Here is a 27,269-nt window from a genome sequence, read left to right as displayed (position 1 = left end):
TCTCTAGTTAATTTAATTGTTCTTAGCATCTGCTTGGACCTGATGACACAGAGTTCATATTGTATCTATTCTCACAACCCTAATATCTCTCTATCATAACAAAAAGACTCAAAATTCACTAGTAAGTTTAACTGTTCCTAACATCTGCTTGGACCTGATGATACAGAGTTCATATTTCATCTATTCTTATAACCCTCCAATGTAAAATTCTAATTGTTTTTTCACCTAAGCCAATTTGCCCTTCCATGCTAGCTTCCAGTGTCATGCAGTGTAATCTAAAAAATATCAAGTGGCCTGACTTTCATCAACTTCCCAAAGTAATTTATTTGGCATTTAATGGGGTATTATGTACTTTCCTTGCACACAGTCTTGCCAAGGTAGACTAAGCTGTTCCAGTCCTTAATCCATTGATATTCATGGACGGGTTCAGTCTCCATGCATGGACATACTATTATTATCTACTTTCCAGGTTACACTTGATGAGATAGCAAATATTGTGCCATTAATCCAACCCTAGTGCAAGCTTCATCAAATATTTCCCTCTAGATTTTGTATTAGGAAAGATCTGCAAATGTTGGCAGTCTCATGGACAAGCCCTGTGATAGAGATAGTCTTTAAGACACACAAGTCTCAAGCTCCTCCCTAAACAATTAGACTATCATTTCTCCTGCTCCTAGGGCATGATGATGGTAGTCTCACAAACAAGCCCTATGATAAAGATGATCATTAGGGCACCTCCTCCCTAAACTAAAAGGGCACAAAACTTGATTTCAGCTATTCCTCCACACCCTTATGCACACGTCACAAGCTCCTCTCTCAAGTGTATTTTTTCTTGCATGGCAGCACACAAGGCTGGTTCTTCTAGCATCTCTGAACCTTCGCATTTACCCTTTGCCCATGGCTCCTTGGCTTCAGGTGATGGCTCTCTAGAGAAAAGCAGAGCAAAGCAGAGATCACTCATTTCACCTTCAATGGTTCATGAACAGTAGGTAATAATATCTTATAAGGAATCCCCCTTGTTTTGATGAATGCAAGAATAAGTATCACAAGATGGGGTTGAATCCCTCTATGGTTCAATGTCAAGCCCATCCCACTATAGACCTTGAAGAAGACGCTACAATAAATGAAAAGACAGACCAGCTCCCTGTTAAATTTAAGATCAGATTATATTAGAAAACAAAATTCACCTCAAACGAATAGTATGTACTATGAACACTAAGTTACCCTGGGAAAACCTTCCTTATGAAGGTGAAAAACCCAGCCACAAAAATTAACAGTTATTTATATAATCAGGTCTGAGTATGATATACAAGTAATGGCTTCACTGCTTGAAGCTTTATGCACACAGCAATTACCCACACAAGGCAATATAGAAATTGAACTGTCAAAACTCAATCTGCCAAAGGTATGTTGGATCGAATTCTTATTGCTGCAGAATGGAAACTCTTTTAACTTATCAGATTCACTGAACACGAACTGCAGAAGGATAAGTCGAACTGCTACAGAAGATCACGTTGGTTTGCCAGAAAATATGTAGTATGCTTACTGAATATCTATCTTAAATCCGCCTCGTCTGTTTCGATCTGAGTATTAATTTCTATCTTCCACAATCTGCCAATAAGAAGGATGTATTCTCCATATATAATGAATCCGATGTCTTTCCAATAGAAGACGTCTCTCTTCATAATTGCCTTTCAACAAACCGATTCATTAATAACACAATCTGTTAATTAAATTGATTGTCTAATGTTTATATAACAAACCCGATAACCAACTTTAATGATTAATTATACAAACCCGATGAATCAATAGGTTCGATATTAATGCATAAGTAAATCGGTTTATTAAATATGTAAGGCCGATAGGCCATTCTCATATTTGATATCTACTTAATGGCCCTGAAGGATTGCTTCTGACACTATATCATCAACACTCCCTCCCTTTGAATGCTCTCATTAAATGCCCCCCCTCTCCTTCTACAAAGGCAGAGACTAATGAAATTTTCAAAAGAAGATTTTTTTGGCATTATATTAAGCTCATATGAGTCTCCCAGCAAACCCCACAGATAATCCCCTAGTCATTAGACGGTTTTTAAAGTTGAGCATTTCTTGTTGGTTGTCAATGCATCAATGTACGTTTCAATGATCTACATTATTGATCATATCACCATAGGAACTCATTTGACCAACCAAGGGAACGTGCTTTCTAGTTTAGGTGAGATAGGTCACCATTTTCATATACTTGTTAGCTTTCCTTCTCTAGGAGATGGAGATAGAGTAGCTCTTATTTTTAGGTGTCAAGTTACCTATCAGTATCTATATGAAGATTAAGTTCATGTCCCTTTCTATGATATCAAGATTAAGTCACATCATTTTCTAGCTTAATTTATTATTCAAATTGAGGGTCATTGGCTGCTTTTAGTGAAATTGCATGCAGCTTCAAGACAATTAGTGGAGATCACCACAATATAAGGGGATATGTACGGAAGATGGGTAGACAAACCAGAATGGCATTTTTCAAAAAGTTGGGTACAACAATAAAAATTGAAACTATTAAAATATGTATGTATATTTCAAAAATACTAAAATTACAATTATAAAATGTGTATCGCGTTCGGTTGTAAGTGAATTATTAGCAGACCTCTATACATTGCATATGGAATTGGCAGCTACTCTTAAGGATTGGCACCTGGTTGATGGTTATGGCAAACTCAGCTATCCAAGCTGAATAAGTTTTTAACCAAACAAAAGAAAGACAAGAAGAAAATTTTGATAAACTTTGCACAAAAACACATGGGGCAAATCAGGTAAATTTGGATATTCATAATGTCCTGTGGGCTCAAACTGTGCATAGACAGGAAAATGGTACCAAGGATGCTGGCTGTGATAACATGGAGAGAGAGAGAGAGAGAGAGAGAGAGAGAGAGAGAGATTATTAGCCCTTAATTATCAAGAAGCGAGGAATATTATGGCAATTCACAAAACACTCAAGGCAAAGAATGTTGACTTCATCCCCATACCAACAAATATGATGGATTAAATGGTAAGAAGGGGTGTTGTTGATGCAAGATCATTCAGCGATTAATCCACTTAGCACATCTGGTGAGTGAGTAGTACAGAGTGCAGCTGGGGGTACTGTAGATGAAGCTATGTTCTGAAATAGGGCATACTATAGATGCGCTTAGTTCTGAAATAGACAATTTAAATATATTGAAGAAGCATTGAATATTATGGGTACTGAAGACATGCTTTCCCTGGATTCTAAGGATTTGTGAGCCCAATCAGACAAATTATACCAAAAAATTAAATGTGGACCAGCCATAGTTAGTGGATAAGTATCAACATTCAGACAGGGCTGACGAAATTGGTTGAATAGTAAAGTGAGAAAAATGTGACTTACAGAAGATGTGAACTACAGAGAACTGCTGAACTAAGTTGAGGTATTTGTGATGATAAAGTTAAAAAAGGCATTAGCAATTCTAACTTTAATGATGAAAGTATTTTTTAAAAATTTCAAACTAAATACTGAACTAAGCAATAAAATAATCAACAAAAGCATTATTGTTATTAAGAATATTAACAATAATGAGAAAAATAATTATCATATTACCCATATTAAAAGTTTAAAACCAATGTTAATAATAACTTCAATAATTTTGCTCCTATTAATGTCAAATACATTAATGAGAACCCTGGCAGGGCCGGGGCAGGTTATGTGTTGTGTGATTGCAATTTTAGCTTTGTATTAGGTGGCTCTATCTTTTCTGGTGAGAAAATGAGTAATTATGCAGAATGAGTAGCAATATTTGCTACTCAAAGCTATACATATGAGGTAAGTTATCATATTGTGCATGTTGAAGGGGACTCTCAGATAGTTCTTGAAGTGGTGATAAAAGGCAATGTCCAAAAATTGGAAATCGAATGCAATCTTAGGATAAGTTACATCTAGGTGCTAAGTTTATCTCCTTCCAGATCTCTCATTGCTATTGGATTCAAAATAAAGTGGTTGACTTCATCGCAAATCAAGAAACTTTGTTCCAAGGATATCAACAATTCAGTTAATCTAGCTTCTCTTGTAGAGGAGGCTGCCACGAAGATTTAAGGAAGCATGTTGTTCATTATGACTAATTATGGTGTAGTAATGAATTGTTTTTTCTTTTCCACTGATTGAAGGCTTCTCACATAAGATGGTACATGGTAGTAGTATTGGGAAGTGTTTGTTAATAATAGGATGGTATCATTTTAGTGCTTGTTGCATTGTCTGGCACATTAATGGTATGTGCAGTTGGCACTTCTGGTTTGGTATGGGTGCTAGGTGCACATGCCTTGTTGCAAGGCAGCTTTGTTTTTACGGATATATGTCATGATGGAAGTCATCTAGAAACCGTCTTAGGCATGGCCCAGTTTCAGATCATCATCTTAAGCAGATTGTTCATTATGAAAATGCAGCCAACTTGTACCTGGTAGGTGAATTACAATTAGCGGTAGAAAGATAGTTGTAATGCTAGACATTTGACCTTGAGGACATGTAAAAAGTCACTGAAGGGACTGAAGATATGGCAGCTTTAAAGCATAGATAAAGTAGCATCAACCACAGCATAAAAAATGTGGTTTAATAAGTCCTCACCACAGTCAAGAATGCTTTGAAAAAGAACTTTAGATTAATGTAAATAGGATACTTGAGATAAACAATAATTTATAAATGCTGAATCAGATAGTATAGGAATGTCACCTTTGTTAGAGCACGTGCAAATTGGCTAGGTTGAGTGTCATTGTCCTCTGGTTTATTCCAGCTGTCCGTAATTTGTGGCAATATACGCAGATGGACCAGTAACCTCTCTTTCATTATTTGCACAAGCTTTGAATGAATCTCATCTCTGTGCACCCTGTAATCCTGGAAGATTGCTTTAATAAAAAATAAGCTATAATGTACAATGAGATTAGGTAACAAAATTACATCTTCCTGAAATATAAAATCCCATTAAAGAAATATATGATACACGTCCAAATCTTTCTGAATGTTTAATAAAAATATTACTTCTGAATGCTATCTGAACAGGCATGGAGCACTTACAAAACTGTAAATGCTATGTGCCTAAGCTTTTTCTGATTCTCAATTTCATTCATAAATATATATATCAATACACTCAAAATTCAAACAACATCAAACTTACAAAATTGCAACAACACGTCACTTCACAATTAATAAAATCTCATATTTTCAGCCATTTTGATTTGAGGGCATCATTGAAAATTGAAACTTCAGGTGAATGGATCCAGTAAAGAATGTCTACGAAAAATATACCTGTGTAACTCGATCAATCTCAGATAGTAGTAGAATTTTGTGTGCTTCAGGTATATTCAGGACAAGCAGCCGCCTTACATCTTCAGCATAAAATGCAATAACAGCTCAAGTCAGTGACCTGTTTCATTTTTTAATGTACCTTTAATAATAAAAAATATTCATCCTTGTGACAATAAATGCACCATCTGCTCTAAACATATGTCACATCAAACAAAAAACATATGACCAACAATCATAGTAATCAATCTCTCAAATGATATGCATCCACATCAACTCTGAAGAATATATGATTTATGAATTACTTGTACAAACATCATACTTAGACATATCTGATTATAATCATCTTAAGAACCACCACCCAAAGTGACATTTGAGGTAGCCCACAATGAAAAAACCACATAATGAATGATCAAGTGGCTAGTACTACATTGCATTGGAGAGTGATTGCTCTGAACTGTTACAAGTGTTTATCCAAGAGCCACCAAGCATCTATCAGAGCCCCTCAATATTTTTTTTTCTGTAATGCATGGGGATGTATCCTCACTTCTCCAACCCAATTCCATGTGCCCACTGACATCCCCACAAAAGGGACACAGCAGAAGATATTCCCTGTCCTTAGGAAAACTAGAGACATGTCCCGGAAATACCAGTCCCTGGGGCTTGGTGTCCCAGGGATGTGTAGTCATCCTCAGGAGACCCAAGGACGGTTGTGGCATACCTCGATCATCCAGGATACAGTCAGGTATGCACACCTTAAAAAATTACAGTCAATTTTAAAACAATAATAAAAAAAGGACATGGGGGCCCAACAGCTCTCCCACACCCCACTATGAACCACTAGCCTAACCCCATGTCTAAGAAAAATCAACTAATACATGTGTTTGGAAACTAAACAATGACAGTTTACTAACCCTTGTAAATTTTGAAGACTTGGGCACAAACCAAAGATAACACTGACAATTTACTAGTTGTAATCTGTTGCACAAACAAATTGAATGCCTCTATTGGCTACAAAAGTCACAAGAAAAATTAGTAGAACGCATGGACTATTTATGTTTGAACAACACTGAACTGGTTAACTGCAATGAGGCCATTAAAACCATTTTAACCTTAGAGAATCAACAAAGGCTACTCTCAGAAACCATACAAGTGGCTGCAAATCAGTGAACAGAGAACATTGAATAGAAAATGTGATAGCACTAATGTCTAAACTTGAATTTTGATGTTTCATATGGGCCTATGGCTAAACTTGTAAGAATTTGTATTTCTAGAAACACACACACACATATATATCTATCTGCTTATTGCTGCTAATATGTAATTGCTGGACTGAATGATAGGATGTCAGTATTTATTAGTGTGCTTTTATGCGGTTTCTATCTCGACCCTTATTATTTTTTGCTGACTCGATTATATATCAAAATTTGATAACATTTACCAAATCGAATTTCACATTTAATTTAAGGAGCTGAGATATCTTCATTTTTGACCATCACATTAGAAAACTTATTGCAAGGATCTGACCTGAGTGTAATGACCACAATGACTTCTGAATCTGTATGTCATTCCCACATATCAGAAACAAAATGCTGTAAATCCTACACACCATGATCAAAACTTGTAAATTGCATAGCTTCATCTGATACCTGGTATAATAGCATAGAAGAAACTGATAGTCTGACTTGCCAAAGCCAGGTGCTTAGCTGTTATTGACTTTAATCCAGACACCTGGTACAAAACAAAACCAAAACTAATTATGTTAATTAAATGTGAATCTTCAGCAAATTAAATTTAGAGAAAATCAAACTATAAATTTAACACAAACATCATCCCCTCTTTTCTAAACATTTAAGTGACCTTTGTAAGTAGAATCTGGAAACAAAGGCACTAGTAATTCACTTTAGCTAGACTCACTTATCAACACCCTTATTCAGATTAATAGAATAGCGTGTACTATGGGGGTGATTGAGAATGCTTATGGACCATTGAAATATCATGTCTATTAACTAAGGGGATTTAATATTCTGCACTAAATAACTGATTATAGAACACTTCTCTTGGAAAAAAATATCAAATAAACTACATATGTACTAATCCAGATATCTTATATACAGTTGTCTCTTAAATGCCAAGTGCTATCAACATCGGAGGCACAAAGAAACTCATATTTAAGTTATATTAATGCTAAAAAAATATTAAAAACAAGTAACCTATTTATTAATAAGACCCAATGAGCTGTTTCTGTTCTATGTCCTCACTCAAAGGTCCAATTTTAATTGGCACTGGTAACATTATACTTTATAGTTTATAATATTGAATGAGATGTTTTGCATTAAAATGTATTTAGTCAATATGATTGAAAGCTATCTACTCTCAAGTGCAAACATACATTTTAAATCAATTTAATGCACCATATGGTCCTTACATATTCCACTTTTCTTTTTCTAGTAATATATTTCCTCTTCAAGCGCAAAAATAAAAAAATCATGTACAACTATACAAAATCCCGAATTCACCTTTAGTAAAACAAAGTTTTTTTGGATGGTTACTCCATGTGTGATAAATGTTTATCAACCTCACATGATGATAACATTACAGTTTTCACAACCTGGCTCCCATTGTAAAACACCCCCCAACATTATAAGAACATATCTTCTCTTAGACATGTAATAATCATATCATAAGAACATAACAGAACAGATAAAGTGACTCTTTTCAATAATTAAAAACAATCACCCTGACAATATACACCTTACCATTCCCACTGCATACAATGCAGGCATGCAGATTTTATGAACTTATAGGATTCCACTGCATTAGCTGCTAAAAGAGACACAATAAAAATAGCGACAAAACTTCGACATGGCAGAGACTGACAACAACATATGGAAAGTACATTTTGGTCAGCCAGAGGTTTTATACTCATAGTAGAGACTTGGATTAATTCACTGTCAAATTTACATATAGCAAATGGAAGAGGTGTCAAAATTGGACACAACAATCGGAGTGTCAACTGCCCTCATAACTCAAACGCAATTGAAAAATATTTAGAGCATTGCACTCTATGAATGTAAACATTTCTCTTTTGTCTTATTAAGTTACACAAAATGATGACAACTCATGCCTATGTTAAACTAACTCTATGTGGAGACATATTTTCTCTTCACTGATTGTGTAAAGAAATTATTAGCATGAGAGGACAAATTTATTCAATGTCCTTATGAATTGAATTGAGAATACAAGTGAGTTCCCTTAGAGGTGTTAACCATTGTACCTTCATTATGCTCTTTCTATATTTACATATACCTAAGAATGTCTATTTTGTATTTCTTTCTCCCTTTTCTTAAAACTTCCAAAATATTAAAATCTCTTCTATTCCTAGGAAGGCTCTCTAGAAAAATCGATTCACTGCTAGGGGAACATTTGAAAAGTCTTATATGTGGAATGTGGATGCAATTATCCAAATGAATGACACTCAAGTTACTAGTTTGGGTTAGGGTACATGAGATCGGGTTTGAGCATAGGCAATTGGGTTAGGGCACAATGGTTTGAAGAGTACACAACTATACAAAGAGGGAGGTGGGTGGGGGGGCTAGATGAATCACTATATTAACAAACTTCTATTTTCCAAAACTTGATTAGATGCAATAGCAATAGCAATACTTCATAAGCTTTATTTACATGGAAACCCTTGCGGGAGAAAACAACTGCAGAATATTGCTTGTATAGGAAATTTCTTATAATCTTCGTAGGCACCAACCCACAAGAGACACCAATCCCCTCCACTGAGCACCAGCTTAGTAAGATACACCAATCTCTTGAGTGAGAGGCTCCAACCTCCCAATCTCGCAAAGTAGAAGGCACCAACCTTTGAAATGCAAAGTAATAACAGTGTTTTGGATCTGCTGTAAATGATCTTCAAAATCTGCTCAGAACATCAACAAAATGTTCTTTACAACTTTGCTCTTAGATCTGCAATACACCTCCACTCAGATCTGCAATAAGATTTTCAATGGTTGCTCTCAAATCTTTAGTATATCTTCACACAGTTCTGCACAATATCTGCTCCAAATCTTCACAACATACATTTATGAGTCATGCATAATTTCACCATGGAGACTTCACAAAAATGTGACTAATTGATCTCATAAATTCTGCTCCCATAAAGCTTCTCTTCTCTGCTGTAAATCTGCTCTGAAATTAGGAATAATATTCAATTAATGATTGTTGAAATAATCCAAAAACATCTCTATTTTATACACCTCCAAGATGCCTTTTCACCAACAGTCACAGCTCTCTAGTTAGGTCGGCCAGCATTAATATTTGTTCCCTTTAACAAGGTTGGCCAGCAGCATATAATTTTATTACTTAATTCTCTTTGCCCAAAGCTGGGTGCTTAGGTCATCCCAGTAGGAGGGAGAACCAATTATTTTAAATGCCCATTCACCAACTGTCATGTCTTTTCAAGGAGATCGGCCTTCTTAGACAAATATATATTTTTATTTAATTTATTTCCTTGCCTAAGGAATTCAGCCCAAAGAACAAGTATGTGATATTTAACATTGTCTCCTCTTAACATTTTTAACATGGATCAGCCTATGCAGACCAAAAACCCCTTTGACATCAATGACAATTATTTCCAACAATCTCCCCATTTGTCACTGATGGCAACCATGTAAAAAATGATCTTCTGAAAGCACCTAGGTCAAACAACTCCCCTTGACTGAAATACTCCCCTTTACTTGACTTATTTTCCCTTGACATCAATGGAAAAAGGTATCAAAGGCTAACTGAATAAGACAATGAATAGCTCCCCCTGAATACATGCTTCTCATGAAAACTTAGTGAATGGATGAGAGTGACATCACTCCCGAATTGTCCCTTACATACTTAAAAGTCTCTTTTGGAAGAGACTTTGTGATCCTTTGTAGCAAGATACTCCAATTTTACTTCTTGTTCAAGTACTTGCTCCCACAAGAAATGATACTTAATCGTAATGTGCTTTGTCCTTGAGTACATAACTAGATTCTTTGATATGTCAATGGCACATGTATTATCACAGAGAATGGGGATGGGATGCTCATCCTCAACCATTCTATCAAGGTTACTATGAGACGGGGGTACTTGGAAACTTAGGAGATGGGTACCGCTATGGCAAATTTGCAGAAATAGGAGACGGAGGTACTTGGAGACATCTTTTAGTATAATTTAATATTTTTCAGAAAATAGCACAACATAGAACATTGAAAACAAGAATAGTGGTTGAGTTTAACAAATTAACATTAAATTTCAAGTTTAAATACACAAATGTCAAATGTTATTGTGTTAACGAGTCAAAGAGTTCAAAACTCACACTACATATTTCATATCAGATTATCATTACATATTGAAATCCAAAAATATTGATAGTTTGATGCTGATACACAAACGAAAAACAAAAATCAGAAATATATCTAATCTGTAACAAATTAACATTAAATTTCAAGTTTAAATACACAAATGTCAAATGTTATTGTGTTAAAGAGTCAAAGAGCTCAAAACTCACACTACGTATTTCATATCAGATTATCATTACATATTGAAATCCAAAAATATTGATAGTTTGATGCTGATACACAAACGAAAAAACAAAAATCAGAAATATATCTACTCTGATATGTTTGGAATATCCATATCAAGGTCCTCAGCTAGGATGGTCTCCAGATACTCATCACTCTCTAACTCAGGTTCCTCTTATGGTAGTAGAACTAGGGGCAATTCATTAAGGGCATTTGGTTCAACCGCTTCATCCCCCATGGCTGCAATTTCTTCGTCAAGTGCAATTTGCTCCCATTTTGCTGAACAAAAGGCGAGAGAAAAGACGAAGTGAGCTATGAATGTAGACCAAGTTCTCTGCTTTCTTTGACCCTAATCGATTCCCCTTTTGTGAATGAATAACCATAAGTACTCCAATTTCTCTCACAAGATGAAGAGCTAAGTACTTGTGAGAGCAATCGAATTGCAAGTGATTGCAATTCTGGGGCTTCACCTCCATGGTTCCACCACCACTCTAAAGTGTCTTTCTTTGCTTGCACATCATATAAAGCATCTACTAAAGCAAAATCACCTTGCCCAAGTAAAAACATATTCCATTGACTCCTTATAATTGAGACATCCTCCCTTGACCATAAATCTTTTTTATTGCAGCCCAAAATCCCTTCATTACCTCTCTATCCTCATGTGGAGCCCTCTTATTGGTCTATTGTGTAATATCCATTTAGGATTTAACGCATGGGCAGCACAATGAAGGGGTGTGTTAAGTTTGTTTCATCTTCCATGTAACTTTTCTTCTATCATAAGATATAAAGGAATTTTTGCATCAATTATTTTTTTTACTCTTTCACACATGGAATCTATTTCTTCATAAACTTCCCCCAAACATGGTTTGCTTGAGTCTGTAAATTTAATCACCTCAAATATGGACCTAATAAATTCCACAAAATGTCTCACATCAACCCAAAAATGATCATCAAGGACCAAACCTCTCACCTCAACTGCAGTATCTGATGTAGATTTCCACCAAGTTGCCCATGCATCACTAACAACCATGGAACACAAAGCTCCATTGACATCACAAAGGCGGTCAAGAAGAATAAAGTAAGAAGAAAACCATGAATCAACTGGTTTGAGAAGTTCCACCTTTGCAAACGTACGATAAATGGTGTCCAAAATATATGCTTGTACTTTGTTTGCACCATCGTACTTGTTGCTTTACAAACAGGGGCAACATCGATAACAACTTGGACTACACGTGATGCTCCCACCTCCTCAATGTTGTCACATAGCTAGTTATGAAGAAAATCTGCATTCTTTTCAAGGCCCTTTGTTGCATGTCACCATGATATTAAGTAGTGGACGATTTCTAGCATATGTCCACCCATCCATCACCATACTACATGGAGATAATCATCAATCTTGTAGGTCAATGGATAGATTGAATAACAATGCTTCACCCTATGTCACTAAGTTCGCCAAATTTTAACCATGAATTTTGAAATTCGGCAAACTTCAAAACATTACCAAAAATTCACTGAAATTCGTGAAAATAATTTTACGAGTAAAGGGCATAGGTTTTTTTAATAAAATATTTTGTAAAATAACGTTTTTTCTTGCCCCCTTTGAAGCAAGGGTGGTTCAATATTATCTCATCGAGGCAAGCCCAAGAACGAATTTTTGTTGGTCGTCGTTTTCACTCAAGCCTATGCATAGGTGGAGCTCCATAGGAGGACAATGATTATCAACATTAGCTGGCTAGGGTTTCGAATCCTAGAGCTTTTTGACTCCATTTTTTCGCTCTCTCATGGCTCTCTACAAGCGCTTCACTCCAACATTCTCCCCGTAGGCTACCGAATTCTACCATATGGTAGCATTCTCAAGTATGCTATGGTCACCATCGGGTTCCTAGTCGGATGAAGGTGTAACCCTCTACGATTTATTCAGATCGATACCGCCCAAATTCGCAACTTGAGGAAGCAGATTAGTATATTTAATATATGTTTCATATATGTGAGAAGTTTAGCATATATTAAAGTCCTACATATTTAATATATTTATTCAATCAAATATATATATATATATAGATATCAAAGTTTTATTAGTGGGTATATTTAATATATTTATCAATTATATATTAATAATATTTAGATTAAATTCTTGAACATATTTATTTTATATTTTTAAATTTATTATAATGTTTAAATTTAATATAATATTGTTTTACTTATAGGATTTATTATTTATATTTTTTAAACATCAATTTTATATAAAACGAATTTAATCACAAAAAAAATTTCGAATATTTTTCCTTGCCAAACTTCATCCGAATTTTATTGTTGGTGAACACAAATTTGAACTCAAACCTTGTGACAGCAAAGGAAGATCTTTGAGGGAGGTGTTGTGTGTATGGAGAGAATAAGGAATAAAATATGAAGATCATTCAAATGATGAAGTATTTATAAGTGAAGTTGAAAGACATTTGTGGAAGATATAGAGGAGGATGTTAATGCAGAAATAGAGAAGAAGATTATAAAGATTTAGACAGATTTGTAGGAGTTTTTGACAGAGTTATAGAGAGGAATAAGTGCAGATTGAAGGGTAGATTTATAATGAGTTTCATGTATGATCAGTTGTGTGGCAAATTTGATGTCATCATAATAACAGTTTGAAGAAGGAAACTCGTGGAGAAAAGATCATCCATCATCCATTGAAGAAGCAACATATTGAAGGTGGAACCGTAATTTTGAAGTTGGTGCTTCCTAAAGGAGAGATTGGTGTCTCTCGCTAAGTTGGCAGTGAGGGTTGGTGCCTCCAGTAGGTTGGTCCCTACAAATTGTGGGGATTGGTGTCTCAAGTGGGTTAGTGCTCACAAATTCAAAAGTGGGTATTAGTGCTTCCAGTGGGTTAGTGCTCACAAACTTAGGCATTGCTGCCTCTAGTAGGTTGGTGCCTACAAACATTGTAAAAGATAAAAGCATTAATTTGTCGTGGTTTTTCTCTGAGTTACCGGGTTTGCCTATATAGGCCCCCGTATTGCCCGAATCAATTCGTGGTTCGTATACAATACGAATACGGTTCAGCAAATCCAGTAGCTATACGCTACGTCACAGCATTTGCTTAAAATTCGTAGGGTTTTAAAGAGTTTTTTCTGTAAAAATATATTTGATAAAAAGCCCTTATATTTGCGTTTTTTTCCATGTTAGACGAGAAGAATCGCTGGAATGATTCCTAAATTTCTTGTGGTGGCCACTAGCGAGGCTGTTCTTTATCCACGAACACCTATAGTTGCAAGTCCAATTGATTCGAGGGGGAACGATACACAGACTGTCTTCTCTGTCTGCTCCAACGACGGAGAAAATAAATGTCGTAATAATTAACATTCGGTTTTATTTAATCTTTAGGTTTGCTTTATTTTAAATTTTTCTTTTCAAAATAAAACATCTTTATATTTTATGTTTTAATTTTAAACTATGTTTATTAGTTATTAATTTTCAAGTTTTTAATAAATCAAAATTCAATGATATATGATATACTATATTATATAATAGATATATTATTATATATTGTATTATATTATATTATATAATATTATTGATTTATAATTTTATTATAAAATAAAATATAATGTATATTATATTATATTATAAATATATGATAATGATATTATTTTTTTTTAAGATAAGTGCTATCATTAATGGGGATAGCTCCCTATATTGCTTGAAATTGATAATGATATTATTATAATATATTATATTATTAATTATATATATATAATTTCTACATTGTTTTTGTACTAACGAACCCAAACCCCTCTTCAAAATTTTGTCGTACCGGCATACCGGTTCTTCAAACCCGAACCGGCAACCTAGGTTTTTCTTATTAGGGTTTCCACATATATCTTGTGTTCTATTTGTGATGCTTGGTAGTTAGATCTCATGTGAATGATAATGTCAAATGAATATATTTATGAGATAAGTTATATGCTTACGATAAGTTGAAAAAAGTAAAAGTTTGTTAATATACTGATTCACCCCCCCCCCCCCCAATCAAAATATTTGTGCTCTACAAATATTGCATTAGGGTTTTGGGTTTCTTGATTCATATTTTGAAAATACAAATCAGGAAACCCGATACCCTAATGTAATACAATAATGGCTTACGATCTTACCTATTGTGTCAAAACTCAAATAAATTTGCAAACACCAAACAAGAAAGTCTAAAACTCGAAAGTTTGAGAATCGAAACCCTAACCGCTAACTCTCGTTTCAAAGTCGAATTGGCGCATCAGTTTGATCTTCACTTAGCTTGAATCGCATAATCTTCACACATGCTTTGTCTACAGTCTGAAAAACGTGTCATTTTTTGGTTAGGTCGGGCGTTTTTAACATAAGAGGGGCATGTTTTTGTTTTTGTAAACCAGAGATGCACTTTTTCCTCACGAGTCATCGGAGACGGCAGCAAGAGAGGTCTCTCCCACACACCCGCCATGCACTACAAACTCCCAAAACGTTTGAGAGACAAGAGACACATCCCAAGGGTCAAGAGACATGTCTCCCAGTAACACTCCTTTATATCTTTCAAAGACTATTTCACCCATAGAACTTGTGTACAACAAGCTGCTACCACAATATATTCTACATTTGTTGTGGATAGTGAAATTGAGGCTTGTTTCTTGCTTAACCAAGATACAAGACAATTGTCGAGAAAGAATGTTCCTCCACTAGTGTTCTTCTGTGATGAACCCTTGCTGGTTCAACTCTTCAACCTGCTGTAATTTGTAGATCTTCTTTGTAATTTTTAATTATTAAGATGGTCTTTCAGAAATAGACAGAAGTTGCAGAAGAGGGTTTCTTTAATTTGCAACACATATTGAATAATACATGAATTTAATCAACTGAAACAATGAATTGGAGAATTTAGAAGCATACCCATAGGTCCTTAGCCAATTTATTGAAAAGAAAGAATAAATCAGCAACTTACAAAGTTCTGATTTTTATTCTAGAACAATTCAGATCTGCTCTTATTTAAATCTAAGTTACCGGGTTCGCCCTTGGACCCCCTGGTACCGGTCCTGGTTCGAACGGGTTCCTGGTTCAGGTCCGGTTCAGACTGGGTTCGACCAAGGTTCGAAAAACCCAGAGGTGGTTCATCCCTGGTCGAACCCAATCGAACCCGGGTCGAACCCAGGCGGACCCAGGTAGAACCCAGGCAGCTAGGCGGCCCAAAAAAGCAAATTATATGCAAAATTTAATTTCTTTTTTTAATTCCGCCTGCTAAAAAGTGAAACTTATATCCTAAAAGTTACTTCTAAAACATTATATTCACTCATTTCACCTCATTTGTGTTGCAAACATATGTATTATGAGAGCAGGTTGAAGAAAGGGTGAACAAAATTTGGCTTCCAAGATCAAAGAGGAGGAGTTGAAGACTGGTGTTTGTTTTGTTGTTTATATGATGCTATGTGACATGCAAATTTTTAATTCATGCTTATAGGCTTCACAAATATCAAAATATATATATATAAAGAATTTACATGGTTTTGTACTACCGAACCCAAACGAACCCAAACCCCTTTTCAAAATTTTGCCATACCAGCTTACCGGGTTCTTCGAACCCAAACCGGTAACTTAGATTTAAATGCTAGGACACCCAAACAGTGAAAGATGGTGCCAATAAATGAGCAAGCTGTGTGTTTGGGAAAAGAAGCCTCCAAACCACAAAAGAATCAACAAAACAGTAAATAGGAAAACCCTACAACAAATCTGCCTTGTAAGAAGCCAAATCTGCCCCAATTCAATTCAATTTGACTTCTGAATGAAGCCAACCAAGCTGCAACAATTTGATTGATCTTTCACAATCTCAAAGCTACTGAATTTTGAAGAATGCACGCTCTCCAAAACTGGTCCAAACCCTAGCCGCCATAGCCAAGTGCTCAGGAGAAAATGTCAAATGCTCAATATCAAGAATGAGGTTTAATTTCCATCTTGGCTGCCTAAATACCCAAAAGGTGCGATTTTTGGCAATTAGGGATTTAAAAATAATAACTTGCTTTTAGGGTTCCCAACTTAACCCTAAAAGCCATGCCTAGCTTAGGAGATAATAAATCTTCACTTAAATAAATTTAAGTGATGCACTTTATGATTTTATATTAATATTTCATTAAAATATTAAATGCTTGTGGAACCACTAAAAAATTTATATCTCTCATTATTGCTCGAAAACTGAATCTGTCAGAAGCTAGGGTCACAGTTCGCCATGCCAATGAAAATAGGACCATGTCTATTTTTAGCAAATTTTCCCTAAAAATAGGAAATCCTCATAAAGTGTCAGAAACTAATGAAACGAAGACCAGAACTGAACTCAACACTGAACTAGAACAAATGGACAGACCACTCCTCAAGATACTGCATTACTGGCCCCTTTATCCATTCTCTGTTAGCCTACAAGGGTCCAAAAATAAGCTAACTCCTCAATCCCAAGTCCCTGACTAGGATGGGGACATTACATCTTCCTATCATCAACATTGCCTACCAAATCCGCATTTGATACCACAATCCAAAATTCATAGTCAACTACAAATATTTCAATATTCTTTTGACTACATTGACATTAGTTTCCTTCAGAGCTGCCTGAAACCGTACCACCAAACTAGTTGCTTGCATAATTTTGGGCCTTGTAGCTGTTAGATATACCAAACTTCCAATCATGTCTGTATACATAGTTTGATTTGTTGCAAGAGATTCATCATTTTTTATCAATTTACAACCAGTAACCATAGGAGGACTTACTAGAATACAATCTTCCATCTTGAACTTCTTTAACATCCCTTTAACATACTTGGTTTGAGATATAAAAATCTCTTTATCAAATAACTCACCAACCATTGACATTTCAAATTCCTTTTGCATGTTAGAAGCAAAGTCTTGGCACATTTCCTCACGGTCTCCTCCAAAAATAATGTCATCCAGATAGACGACAATAATCAACAATATCTCCTTCATTCTTGATATAAAACATTGTTGTCCGCAATTCCCCTTTTGGAACCTTGCTCCTAAATATGCTTGTCTAACCTCAAATAACAAGCCCTTGAGGCTTGCTTTAGACCATAAAGAACCTTCTTCATTTTACAAACATAATCCTTATTCTCTAACAGGATGAATCCTTTAGGTTGTTCAATATACACTTCCTCTTCCAAATTTCCATTTAGAAAAGTTGATTTGACGTCCATCCAATAAACTTTGAAATTCTTGAAACTTGCAAGAGCTAAAAACATTCTAATAGCCTTTAATTGTGCAACATGGGCAAATGTTTCTTTGAAGCCTATTCCTTCGACTTGTGCATAGCTCTTTTGAAACCTCACTCTCGAAGATACGTGTCTAATCTCGAATAACAAGCCCTCAAAGCTTGTTTTAGACCGTAAAGAACCTTCTTCAATTTACGAACATAATCCTTATTCTCTAACAGGATGAATCCTTCAGGTTAATCAATATACACTTCCTCTGCCAGATTTCCATTTAAAAAAGCTGGTTTGATGTCCATCTAATAAACTTTCAAATTCTTGAAACTTGCAAGAGCTAAGAACATTCTAATAGCCTTCAATTGTGTAACAGGGGCAAATCATTCTTTGAAGCCTATTCCTTCGACCTATGCATAGCCTTTGCACACAAGTATTGCCTTGTACCTTGTGACTTCCCCAACTTCATTTAGCTTGTTTTGAAAATACCACTTGGTTCCAATGACGTTCTTGTCCTTAGGGCTTGCGACAAGCTCCCAAGTTTCATTCTCTATTTGATCCAATTCTTCCTCCATAGCCTTGATCCAGTGCATCTCTTCACTTGCTTCTGAAAAGTTCTTTGGTTCAGCTTTGGAAAGTAAGCAAAATTGTGCATGTTATGTTGTGTTAGCAAATCTCCTCCTTGTTTGAATCTATATATCTTTGTACCCAACAATCAAGTCTTCTAGATGATTTTTTTGAACAAATTTAGATGGAGTCTAAGGTGGTGCTCTTGATGATGTCTTTGGGTTTTCTTGCTCACCCATCCCTTTCTCAATTTTCTCCTTTGCTTCTTCTTCTTTACAAACTTCCTCAGTTTGAGGAAGATCTTCTTGAACTTCTTCATAGTGTCTTGCTTCATTAACTTTCACATTTGCACTTTCAATGATCTTATGTAGCCTCTTCTTCTAGCATTTGTAAGCTTTGCTTCTTGTGGAATAGCCAAGAATTAGTCCTTCATTAGATCTAGTGTTGAATTTCCCTAGATCTTCTTCATATCTCCTTGTATAGCATGTGCTTCCAAAAAATTTAAATTACATAACTATTGCCGGTCTCCCTTTCCATAACTCATATGGTGTTTTGTTATCACTCACTTTGATTTGTGCATGATTCAAAATGTAGATTGTTGTGTGAACCGCATCTCTCCAAAAAGTATCAACTAACTTTGATTCATTTAACATAGCCCTAGCCATTTATTGAACTGTTATGTTCTTTCTTTCTATAACTCCTTTTTACTATGGAGTTCTTGAATTGGACATTGTCTTCTTATCCAATGCTTTTTGCAGAAATCTTCAAATTCAATAGAATTGAATTCTCCTCCTCTATTTGATCTAAGACATTTGATCTCAAACCTGATTCTCTTCTAATAATGCTTTGAATGCTTTAAACTTATCACAAGCTTCACATTTTTCTTTCAAAAAGGTAACCCAAGTAATTCTAGAGTAACCATCAATTAATAGCAAAAATAACTTTCTCCTTACATGCTCTTGTTCTAGCTGGACCACAAAGATTTGTATGCATGAGCTCCAATAGTTTCAATGTCAAGTGTTCATTTGATTTAAAACTCGCTCTAGTTTGCTTCCCGAGTTGACATTGCTTACAAGTCATATTTGCAAGCTTTGAAATCTTTGGCATGTCTCTCACTAGTTTGCTTCTCGAGTAACCATCAATTAATAGAAAAAATAACTTTCTCCTTACATGCTCTTTTTCTCGTTGGACCACAGAGATTTGTATGCATGAGCTCCAATAGTTTCGATGTCAAGTGTTCCTTTGATTTAAAACTCGCTCTAGTTTGCTTCCAGAGTTGACATTGCTTACAAGTCATATTTGCAAGCTTTGAAATCTTTGGCATGTTTCTCACTAATTCCTTATGGCTGATGTTGAGAAGATTATCAAAATTTAAGTGCTCCAATCTTCTATGCCATAACCAACTCTCGTCTTCTTGCCCCATGTAACATCTTTGATTGTTAATTTCATTGAGGGTGTAGAGATTATAGGATGTTTTGTATTCATCTAATATCAATTTTCTATCTTTCTTGATTTCACACCCTCTAGGAAGAAATGTGTTAGTGTGCCCTTGATCACACAACTAACTTACACTTGGGATATTTTGCTTCAACCCATTAACATATAGGATATTTCCAATTTTTGTGTTTCCATTGTCCAGACTAAGAGTTCCTTTTCCATTTATATCTTTCTCAATGTTCTCTCCAAATTTTGTTGTCCCTTCATTTGCATGTTCAAGAGTAGTGAATTTACTTTTGTCACTTGTCATGTGCCTTGAGCAACCACCATAAACATACCATCTGTCTCTTTTGTTTTGTGTGTGTAGAGCTATTTGAACAAACATGGACTCTTCTCTCTTCTTTTTCTTGCTTCTTTTTCCAAACCTTAGTTGACTCATCCTTACTTTTGTTAGGAGCATGGATCACAACTATCCTATTGTTACACTGTTACATTTGATACATTATATCCTTGTGATCTTAAAACATTGACACTTTATGTGCTCTTGTTTCTAATAAGGATCGATGACTTGTTGTCTTTTCACTAATAAGACATTGATCACTTATTATACACAAGGTAAAGAAAGACGTTAATGGCTTGATGTATACAAGGTTAATTTATCAAATGATAAGTGAATACAAGGATAGAAGAATGATGATCTTGACTTTCTATGATATCCATGAGGTCATTGACTTTGGACATTATCATAACCTTGGACATTATTATTACTTTAGACATTATCATTATCTTGGGCATGAGCAAAAATCACATCAAAAAAGCACTCCATTATGTGGTCAGTGTTGTGAGAATGTTACATAGTTTGAAAGGTTTATTCTTAAGGCATTATTTGTAAAAGGCATTGAATGAATCCTATCAAAATACACTTCCTTGGTTCTCGACATTGTGAACATATTTTGAAGGCAAATTTGATTGTATGACTTAGGGTTTTGAGGACATATTGTTTCAAAAGAATTTCTGTTACTCCTTGCTTGCTCGGTCTTCAAACCCTAGTCGAGACTTGCTAGGGCACATACAGCTGTGACTGCGTCTTTTATGGTTTTCTTTGGTGGTTTTTGAAGCCAGGAACAGTTGCAAACGGAGAACATGAAATTTGGCGGTTGCTTGTAGATAGTACCAGTTGCAAGTGTTGGCATCATACTCCGGATAACATTCAGTTTGCTGGTAATATTGTTCTGATTCTAATCTGCTTCTTCTACTTTACTTAAAGGTAAACAAATCAAGTTCTTTTGTTGTTACCAAAAGGTTCTTTTATGCGTTTAAGCAAAAAAAATAGAAAAAATTTGTTTAGCCAATGTCAGTGGCTCTTCTCGACAGTTATCTAAACCGAGTGGTAGTTGATGGAAACAGTTGGGTTTTCAGTTTTCCATTGAAAATAATGAAGGTTTTTCCTGCTTTATGAATATGTGACATTGTCACTGTTTTTTTGGGTTTGAAAGGTATGTATGCATATATGAGGCCTATACTCTGTTAAGAATGATTACTGCTGAACAGATCATTGAAACCTGATTTGTAATATGCAGAAAACAGTGAAGAAACAAAATTAATATGTTTTGTGTTTTCTAGGTTTCAATTAATGAAATCTGTAGAACATAAAATGTGTTAATAAAGGAAGTTGTGATGAACTGCAGTGAAACAGAGAAACCCTCTGTCTTTTATTCTTTCAAGATATACTTGTAACCAGTGATGTTCCCATTGCCAGTGAGGCACACTTAAATGTCAGTGGGACACATCGTAGCCAGTGAGACTCTGCCAGTGAGGCATTTTTCTAATAAGCCAGTGAGGCACTTTCGAGTGGTTTTTATTCCCCATGAGGGTTTTCCACTCAGGACAAATTTTTGGGTTATGAGTTGTTACTTTGATGTGCTTGATCTTTATGTTGATTTGATTATCATGTGTCATTCAGTTTTAAGTTGTCCTAAGCTTATTTGATCTGCATAAGCACATATCCATCATACACGTTGTTTGTAATGATATTCCTTACTCATTTTCATTATCGTCAATCAGATCACAGTTAATCTCTGTATTATGGTTAAGTGAATATCTTTGTTCTTAAGCCTTACGTTTGTCATATATTGCCTCATAATATTGTGATGCTGCACCTTTGATATTGTTCTGTCGGTGTTAGTTGTTGTGATGCCTATTTCAATTCAGCAGAAGTTGTTATGGTGTGCTTATGCGATGCTTCATCTCAGTTGAATAGAAGTGGTCTTCATACTCATGGTAGTCTTGTTTGAGTTGATATCTTAAGTTAGTAATATCTACCCTATATTCCTGATTCTGAGTATGCTTGTTCTCATCAGAGTTTTGAAAAATTACTTCAAGGCTAGTTGGGATTAGTATACCACTAATTCACCGCCCCGTCCCGCCCCCCCTCCCCCTCTTAGTGGTATTGTACTCCAACAAGTGGTATCAGAGACAAACCCTGTCTAACTGACTTAGGGGATTCCTAGTAGTGGAGTACTCATCATGGCTAAATGCAAAAGAAACACAAGAGTGTCAAGTCTAGTGAAGTATTGTCTCAAGAAAAGTCTTTGCCAAGTGATGTTAAAAGTGATAATGAAGTCAGTTCTGTAGTTGAAAAACAAGTTCAGACTCTGAGTAAATGTGAACAGGAAAATGAAGGTGATGAGTGTGAAGTTGATTTGGAAGAAGAGCTTGTTGCTGCTCTTGATGTGATTAGGGACCTTAAAAGAGAAAACCAGAAAATCAAGGTTCAACTTGCAGAATCACAGAAAATGGAAGAAGAAACCAGCCTGAAAGCAAAAAGCACAATAGAATTATGTCAAAATCTGACATTACAAGTTGAGGAAAATGCGAAAATGATATAAGTAACAAAATCAGAATTGGAAATTAACACAGGTGAGTGCCAAAAGCTTGAAGGAAAAGTAGTAGCATTAAGAAAAGGTTTTAAAAATATCAAGATGAAAAAATTTGTGAAAAGGACAAATGCGTTAAATAATTTGTTGAGTAGTCAAAAAAGTCACGAAGATCAACTTGGTTTATGATATGAGTTAGGGCAAACCTCCTAAAGTGGAAAAGAGTCAGAAAATGAAATAGTTTTTGTATCTGCAAATGAGAAAGGATAGAGCTTCAAGGTTAGATAAACACAAAGAAAAAGAGACCTGAACTATCATGCTACTGCTCCTGAAACAGAAAACAATGTGGCTAATAGAAGACAACACAAAGGTGTCAACAGAGTTGGAAGAAGAAACAACCGGTTAACATAGTCTTCATCTACTAGACAACATTGCTCAATGAGGTATAACTATTCTCAGTTACTGCTATGTTTGTCATAAATTTGGTCATAGAGCAAGAAATGTAGGATGTATGCAAGAAAAAACGATTGGAATAAACATTCTCATGACTGGTCAACTGGAAGAAGCAAGATTCAATGTTATAAATGTAAACATCTAGGTCATACAGCAAGTTTTTGTAGGATGCAAGTAGTAAATGATGTTTTTTGATGGTCAAGATGCCATAACACTTTTGTTCCTCCTATTGATTACAAGATCTGTTGCTATAGATGTCATAGGTTTGGGCATAAAGCACAATTTTGTAGGAGTACTCTAGATGAATTTTTTAATTATCATAAGAAGACAGGCACTAAGAAGGTTTGGAAAAGAAAGCAAGAAAAAGAGGAGAAAGAATTGAATCTTGTGCATGCTGCAAAAGAGACTTTTATAAATGCATAAAGAAATCCATGAGCTTAGGGGGAGATGATCATAGGTTTATCTTTAAGCCCCTTGGAGAAGACAAGGTTGTTAGAAAGATTTTATGTTTGATTGACAGGATCAATGTAATGCAAAGCAAGACAAAGATCATAGCAGATTAGCTGTCATGAAGCCCTCTCAAGTGTTAGAGCAGTTCACATGCAAACAATGAAGGGTCAATATAATGCAGTTAGTTCGCTATGTAAGAAAAACAGAATTATAGTCTTGAGGAAGAATACTGTTTTAGAGCTCAGTCACATTCACCATTTACTTAAACCACAACTTGCGTAGAAACTCTCGCAAGAGAAAACCACAACAAAATACAGCTTATATAGGAAGCTTCTTACAATCTTCAGAGGCACCAACCCACTGGAGACACCAAACCCCTCCACTGAGCACCAACTCAGTAAGAGACACCAATCTCTTGAGTGAGAGGCTCCAGCCTCCTGATCTCGAAAAGTAGAAGGCTAGGACTTATAAACTCCCTAAAGATTGGCCAATAGAGCAAAGTTAACAGCAAACTTGTTGATACAGAAGCAGTTAAGAGTTTAAACAGATATTACTTAAACCTGTTTACTAATACCCCACCTTAATGCTTGTTCTTGTTACCAAGTATATATACCATGGTGTAATATAAATTTCTAAGCTTTCCTTAATGCTTATGTCCATCCCAACAAAGTCTGTGGATATGTCATAATGCTACTAGAAACACTCTTTTTAAAACAGATATTAACTTTTCCGTTAAATTTTCAATAACATAAAGATTTTGGTCTAATTTGAGAAGTGGGTGTTTTATCAATATAGGCGAAGTAAGCTAGGGTGGATAACTCAGCATTGCCTAAAAAACTAGGTATCTCGGGGACTTCTACCTTCTCTTCCACTTTAACAAAAATAATTCAAAGAATATCAAAGGGGCATACAATCAAGGCCTTATTTGAGTGGTTCCAAAAGCCATTTTCCTAGAACTTGGTCTTTATCCATTAAGCTAGTAGTTCAAATCTAGATCATAACAATTACAAAAATTTCTATGCCCAGTTGAGTGCTCTATACTGGAACAAAAGAAGTAATTGATGATTGCTTGATGCAGAGCAGACAAATGGCAATCCCTCTTCTTAGAGGGGTGTTTGTTCCAACATTCTAGGAGTTTCCAAATAATTCACCAAGTGCAATTTTCGAAGGATCCTTTAAGGATTTAGAAGCCATAATAGGTCCCTACATTAAAACCTGCAGAAAGGATATCATTGGGGCCATTGATAAGAATAAGAAAACCTCATAGAGAAATAGAGTAATCTTTGAAAATGTGTTAACATTATTACACTTTAAAGGTATTAAGACACCTTCAGTGATGCTATGTTAGAATATAAGGGCAATTGATAGGAATCAGACAAATTGCAGAGAAACAAGACAAACTTTTGAAATTGCATTAACAGCTCTATGCTTGGAAGGTATATGATACTTTTGGAGATGTAAAATGATAAAAACCTTCTACCAGCTTGGTAGAATAAGTCATTGGAAAAATGAGAAAAAAGACAGATGCTCATGTATTTTACCCTTATTACTGTGCAAGAGATAGAGAGTTCCACGCAGCAGGCACAGATGCACTGCTTGGAGAAGACAAACCACAATGTAAGCTTTCTTAACACAAATCATGGATGTAGTCCAAGCATAGGAAAATTACCAACAAATACTTTATAACCATGATAAATTCTAATTTAAGTTTCCAAACTTCCACTCAAGCAAGATGCGTACACAAGTAACTGCATACTGCAATCTTTCACTTTCTTAGTATTGGCTAACACTAACTAATAGAAAGTAATGATATTTAGTCATTGAACCACAGGGACATGCCTCCCCTCAACAAAATCACTGTGTTTCTAGGATCCAGGAGCTTGAGGGAAACTCCCCTTGCTGCACTGCCACCTTCAGTGGGATGCCTGGACGTCTAGAGGACTCCCAAATGTCCATTGACCATCTCAAGGGTGCCCAAGGGTCTCTCATGGCCCCCAAACCCCTACAAGATGTTGTAACCTTTTCACACATCGCCCCATTGCAAACAGGGACCCTCTCTTTCCTGCTTTCTGGTTTTGTTCGTTTAGGGTTTTGGCAGTCAAACAACAATTTTGAGCTTCAATGTCCAAGTCTCGTCCTTAGATGTGGTCATGTCAAGAGGTCTCCAAGATGCAAATAATGTCAACTCTTTAGGTTTTGATGTCAATAGGATCAAAGTGTTGAAAAGATGTTAAAATGTCAAAATGATCCTAAATGGAAGTTGCAACTTGCCTTAAAATGTGAGCAAGAAATGATGAAAATGTTACAAATTGGTGTGAATTTTGTGCTAAAGTGTTAAAAGTCCCTATAGAAGTCATTTTTCCACTCCTAGGAGGTAAAATAAGTCAAAAATGCACAAAGTCCTGATGGACTTCTATTTTCCACCTCTCCAATTTTGAGAAAATGTTAAAAGTCCCGATGGAAATAGAATTTCCACTGCATAAATTGATGAAATGGGTAAGTATGGACTTTTAGAATATGAAACTCAACTCAATCTCGATGCAAAACATTTTTCACCCAAGCAATTAAGTCATAAAACCAAAAGTCCCGATGGGAGGCATGTTTCCACTGAGCAATAAAGATGAAAATGATGAAAGCCCTGATAGAGGTTGAATTTCCACTCCAGGACTGGGTTTGCAAGTGATTTTGTGGAAAGTCCCAATGACTCAGAAATTTCCACTCAAGACAAATACGAGTCCCGATGAATCTTGTTTTTCCACCAGGCCTACAAGAGTAAAAATGCATAAGGAAAAGTGAGTCCCAATGACCCATGTTTTCCACTTGAGAGGAAAAGTGACTAAGTGATGCAAAAGAACATGAACGGTGTGTCTTGATGGAGGTCAATTCTCCACTTGGGGTCAAAATGCTAAGATATGATGAAGTTTATGTGTCTTGATGGACATCAATTTTCCACCATGAGGTATATGACTAATTTTGTGAGGATTTTTCAAAGAATAATCAGTCTGGATGAAAGGTGAATTTCCACTTAGAGGAAAAAATGTAGAGGAAAGCAAATTAATGATGAATTTTGATGTCCAAATGAAGATTGATTTCCCACCAAGGGTTGGAAATCCACATTACATAAAGAATTCGGGGACAAATCATTCCCAATAGGGATCAATTTTTCACCATTGCATTTGGTGGACAACCAAAGATGAAAATAAAGTTAAATTTAATTGTCCCAATGCATGGTGATTTTCCACCTGCGGATGTAATGTGTTTTTTTATCCCACATTCATTGTGTGGTGGAAAGTTAAGGTGAAAGGATGAATAAGAACCCCATGCCAGCGACCATTATAATATCATTAAGTGATTGATTCAGTGCCCGCAAAGCTTGAAGAAGGGAGATTGAAGTTCACCATAGCTAGGAGGGT

General features: G+C 35.6%; 1 protein-coding gene across 2 annotated transcripts in view; it reads right to left on the bottom strand.

Annotated features, from left to right (window-relative positions):
* Window positions 1-27,269, bottom strand: part of LOC131077299 (vacuolar protein sorting-associated protein 54, chloroplastic) — a 158,783-nt gene that overhangs the window by 27,952 nt on the left and 103,562 nt on the right. For both annotated transcript variants that reach the window (XM_058014762.2, XM_058014763.2), the window contains exons 14-16: window positions 6,951-7,032; window positions 5,305-5,384; window positions 4,732-4,893 (exon numbers count right to left, since the gene is read on the bottom strand). In XM_058014762.2, the coding sequence (XP_057870745.1) occupies window positions 4,732-4,893; window positions 5,305-5,384; window positions 6,951-7,032 (324 nt within the window). The remainder of the gene's footprint in view (window positions 1-4,731; window positions 4,894-5,304; window positions 5,385-6,950; window positions 7,033-27,269) is intronic.

This window comes from Cryptomeria japonica, chromosome 8 (genome assembly GCF_030272615.1).
Source record: "Cryptomeria japonica chromosome 8, Sugi_1.0, whole genome shotgun sequence".
NCBI lineage: Eukaryota > Viridiplantae > Streptophyta > Pinopsida > Cupressales > Cupressaceae > Cryptomeria > Cryptomeria japonica.
Note: the sequence above shows the minus strand (reverse complement) of the source record. Positions and strands in the feature narration are given on the sequence as shown.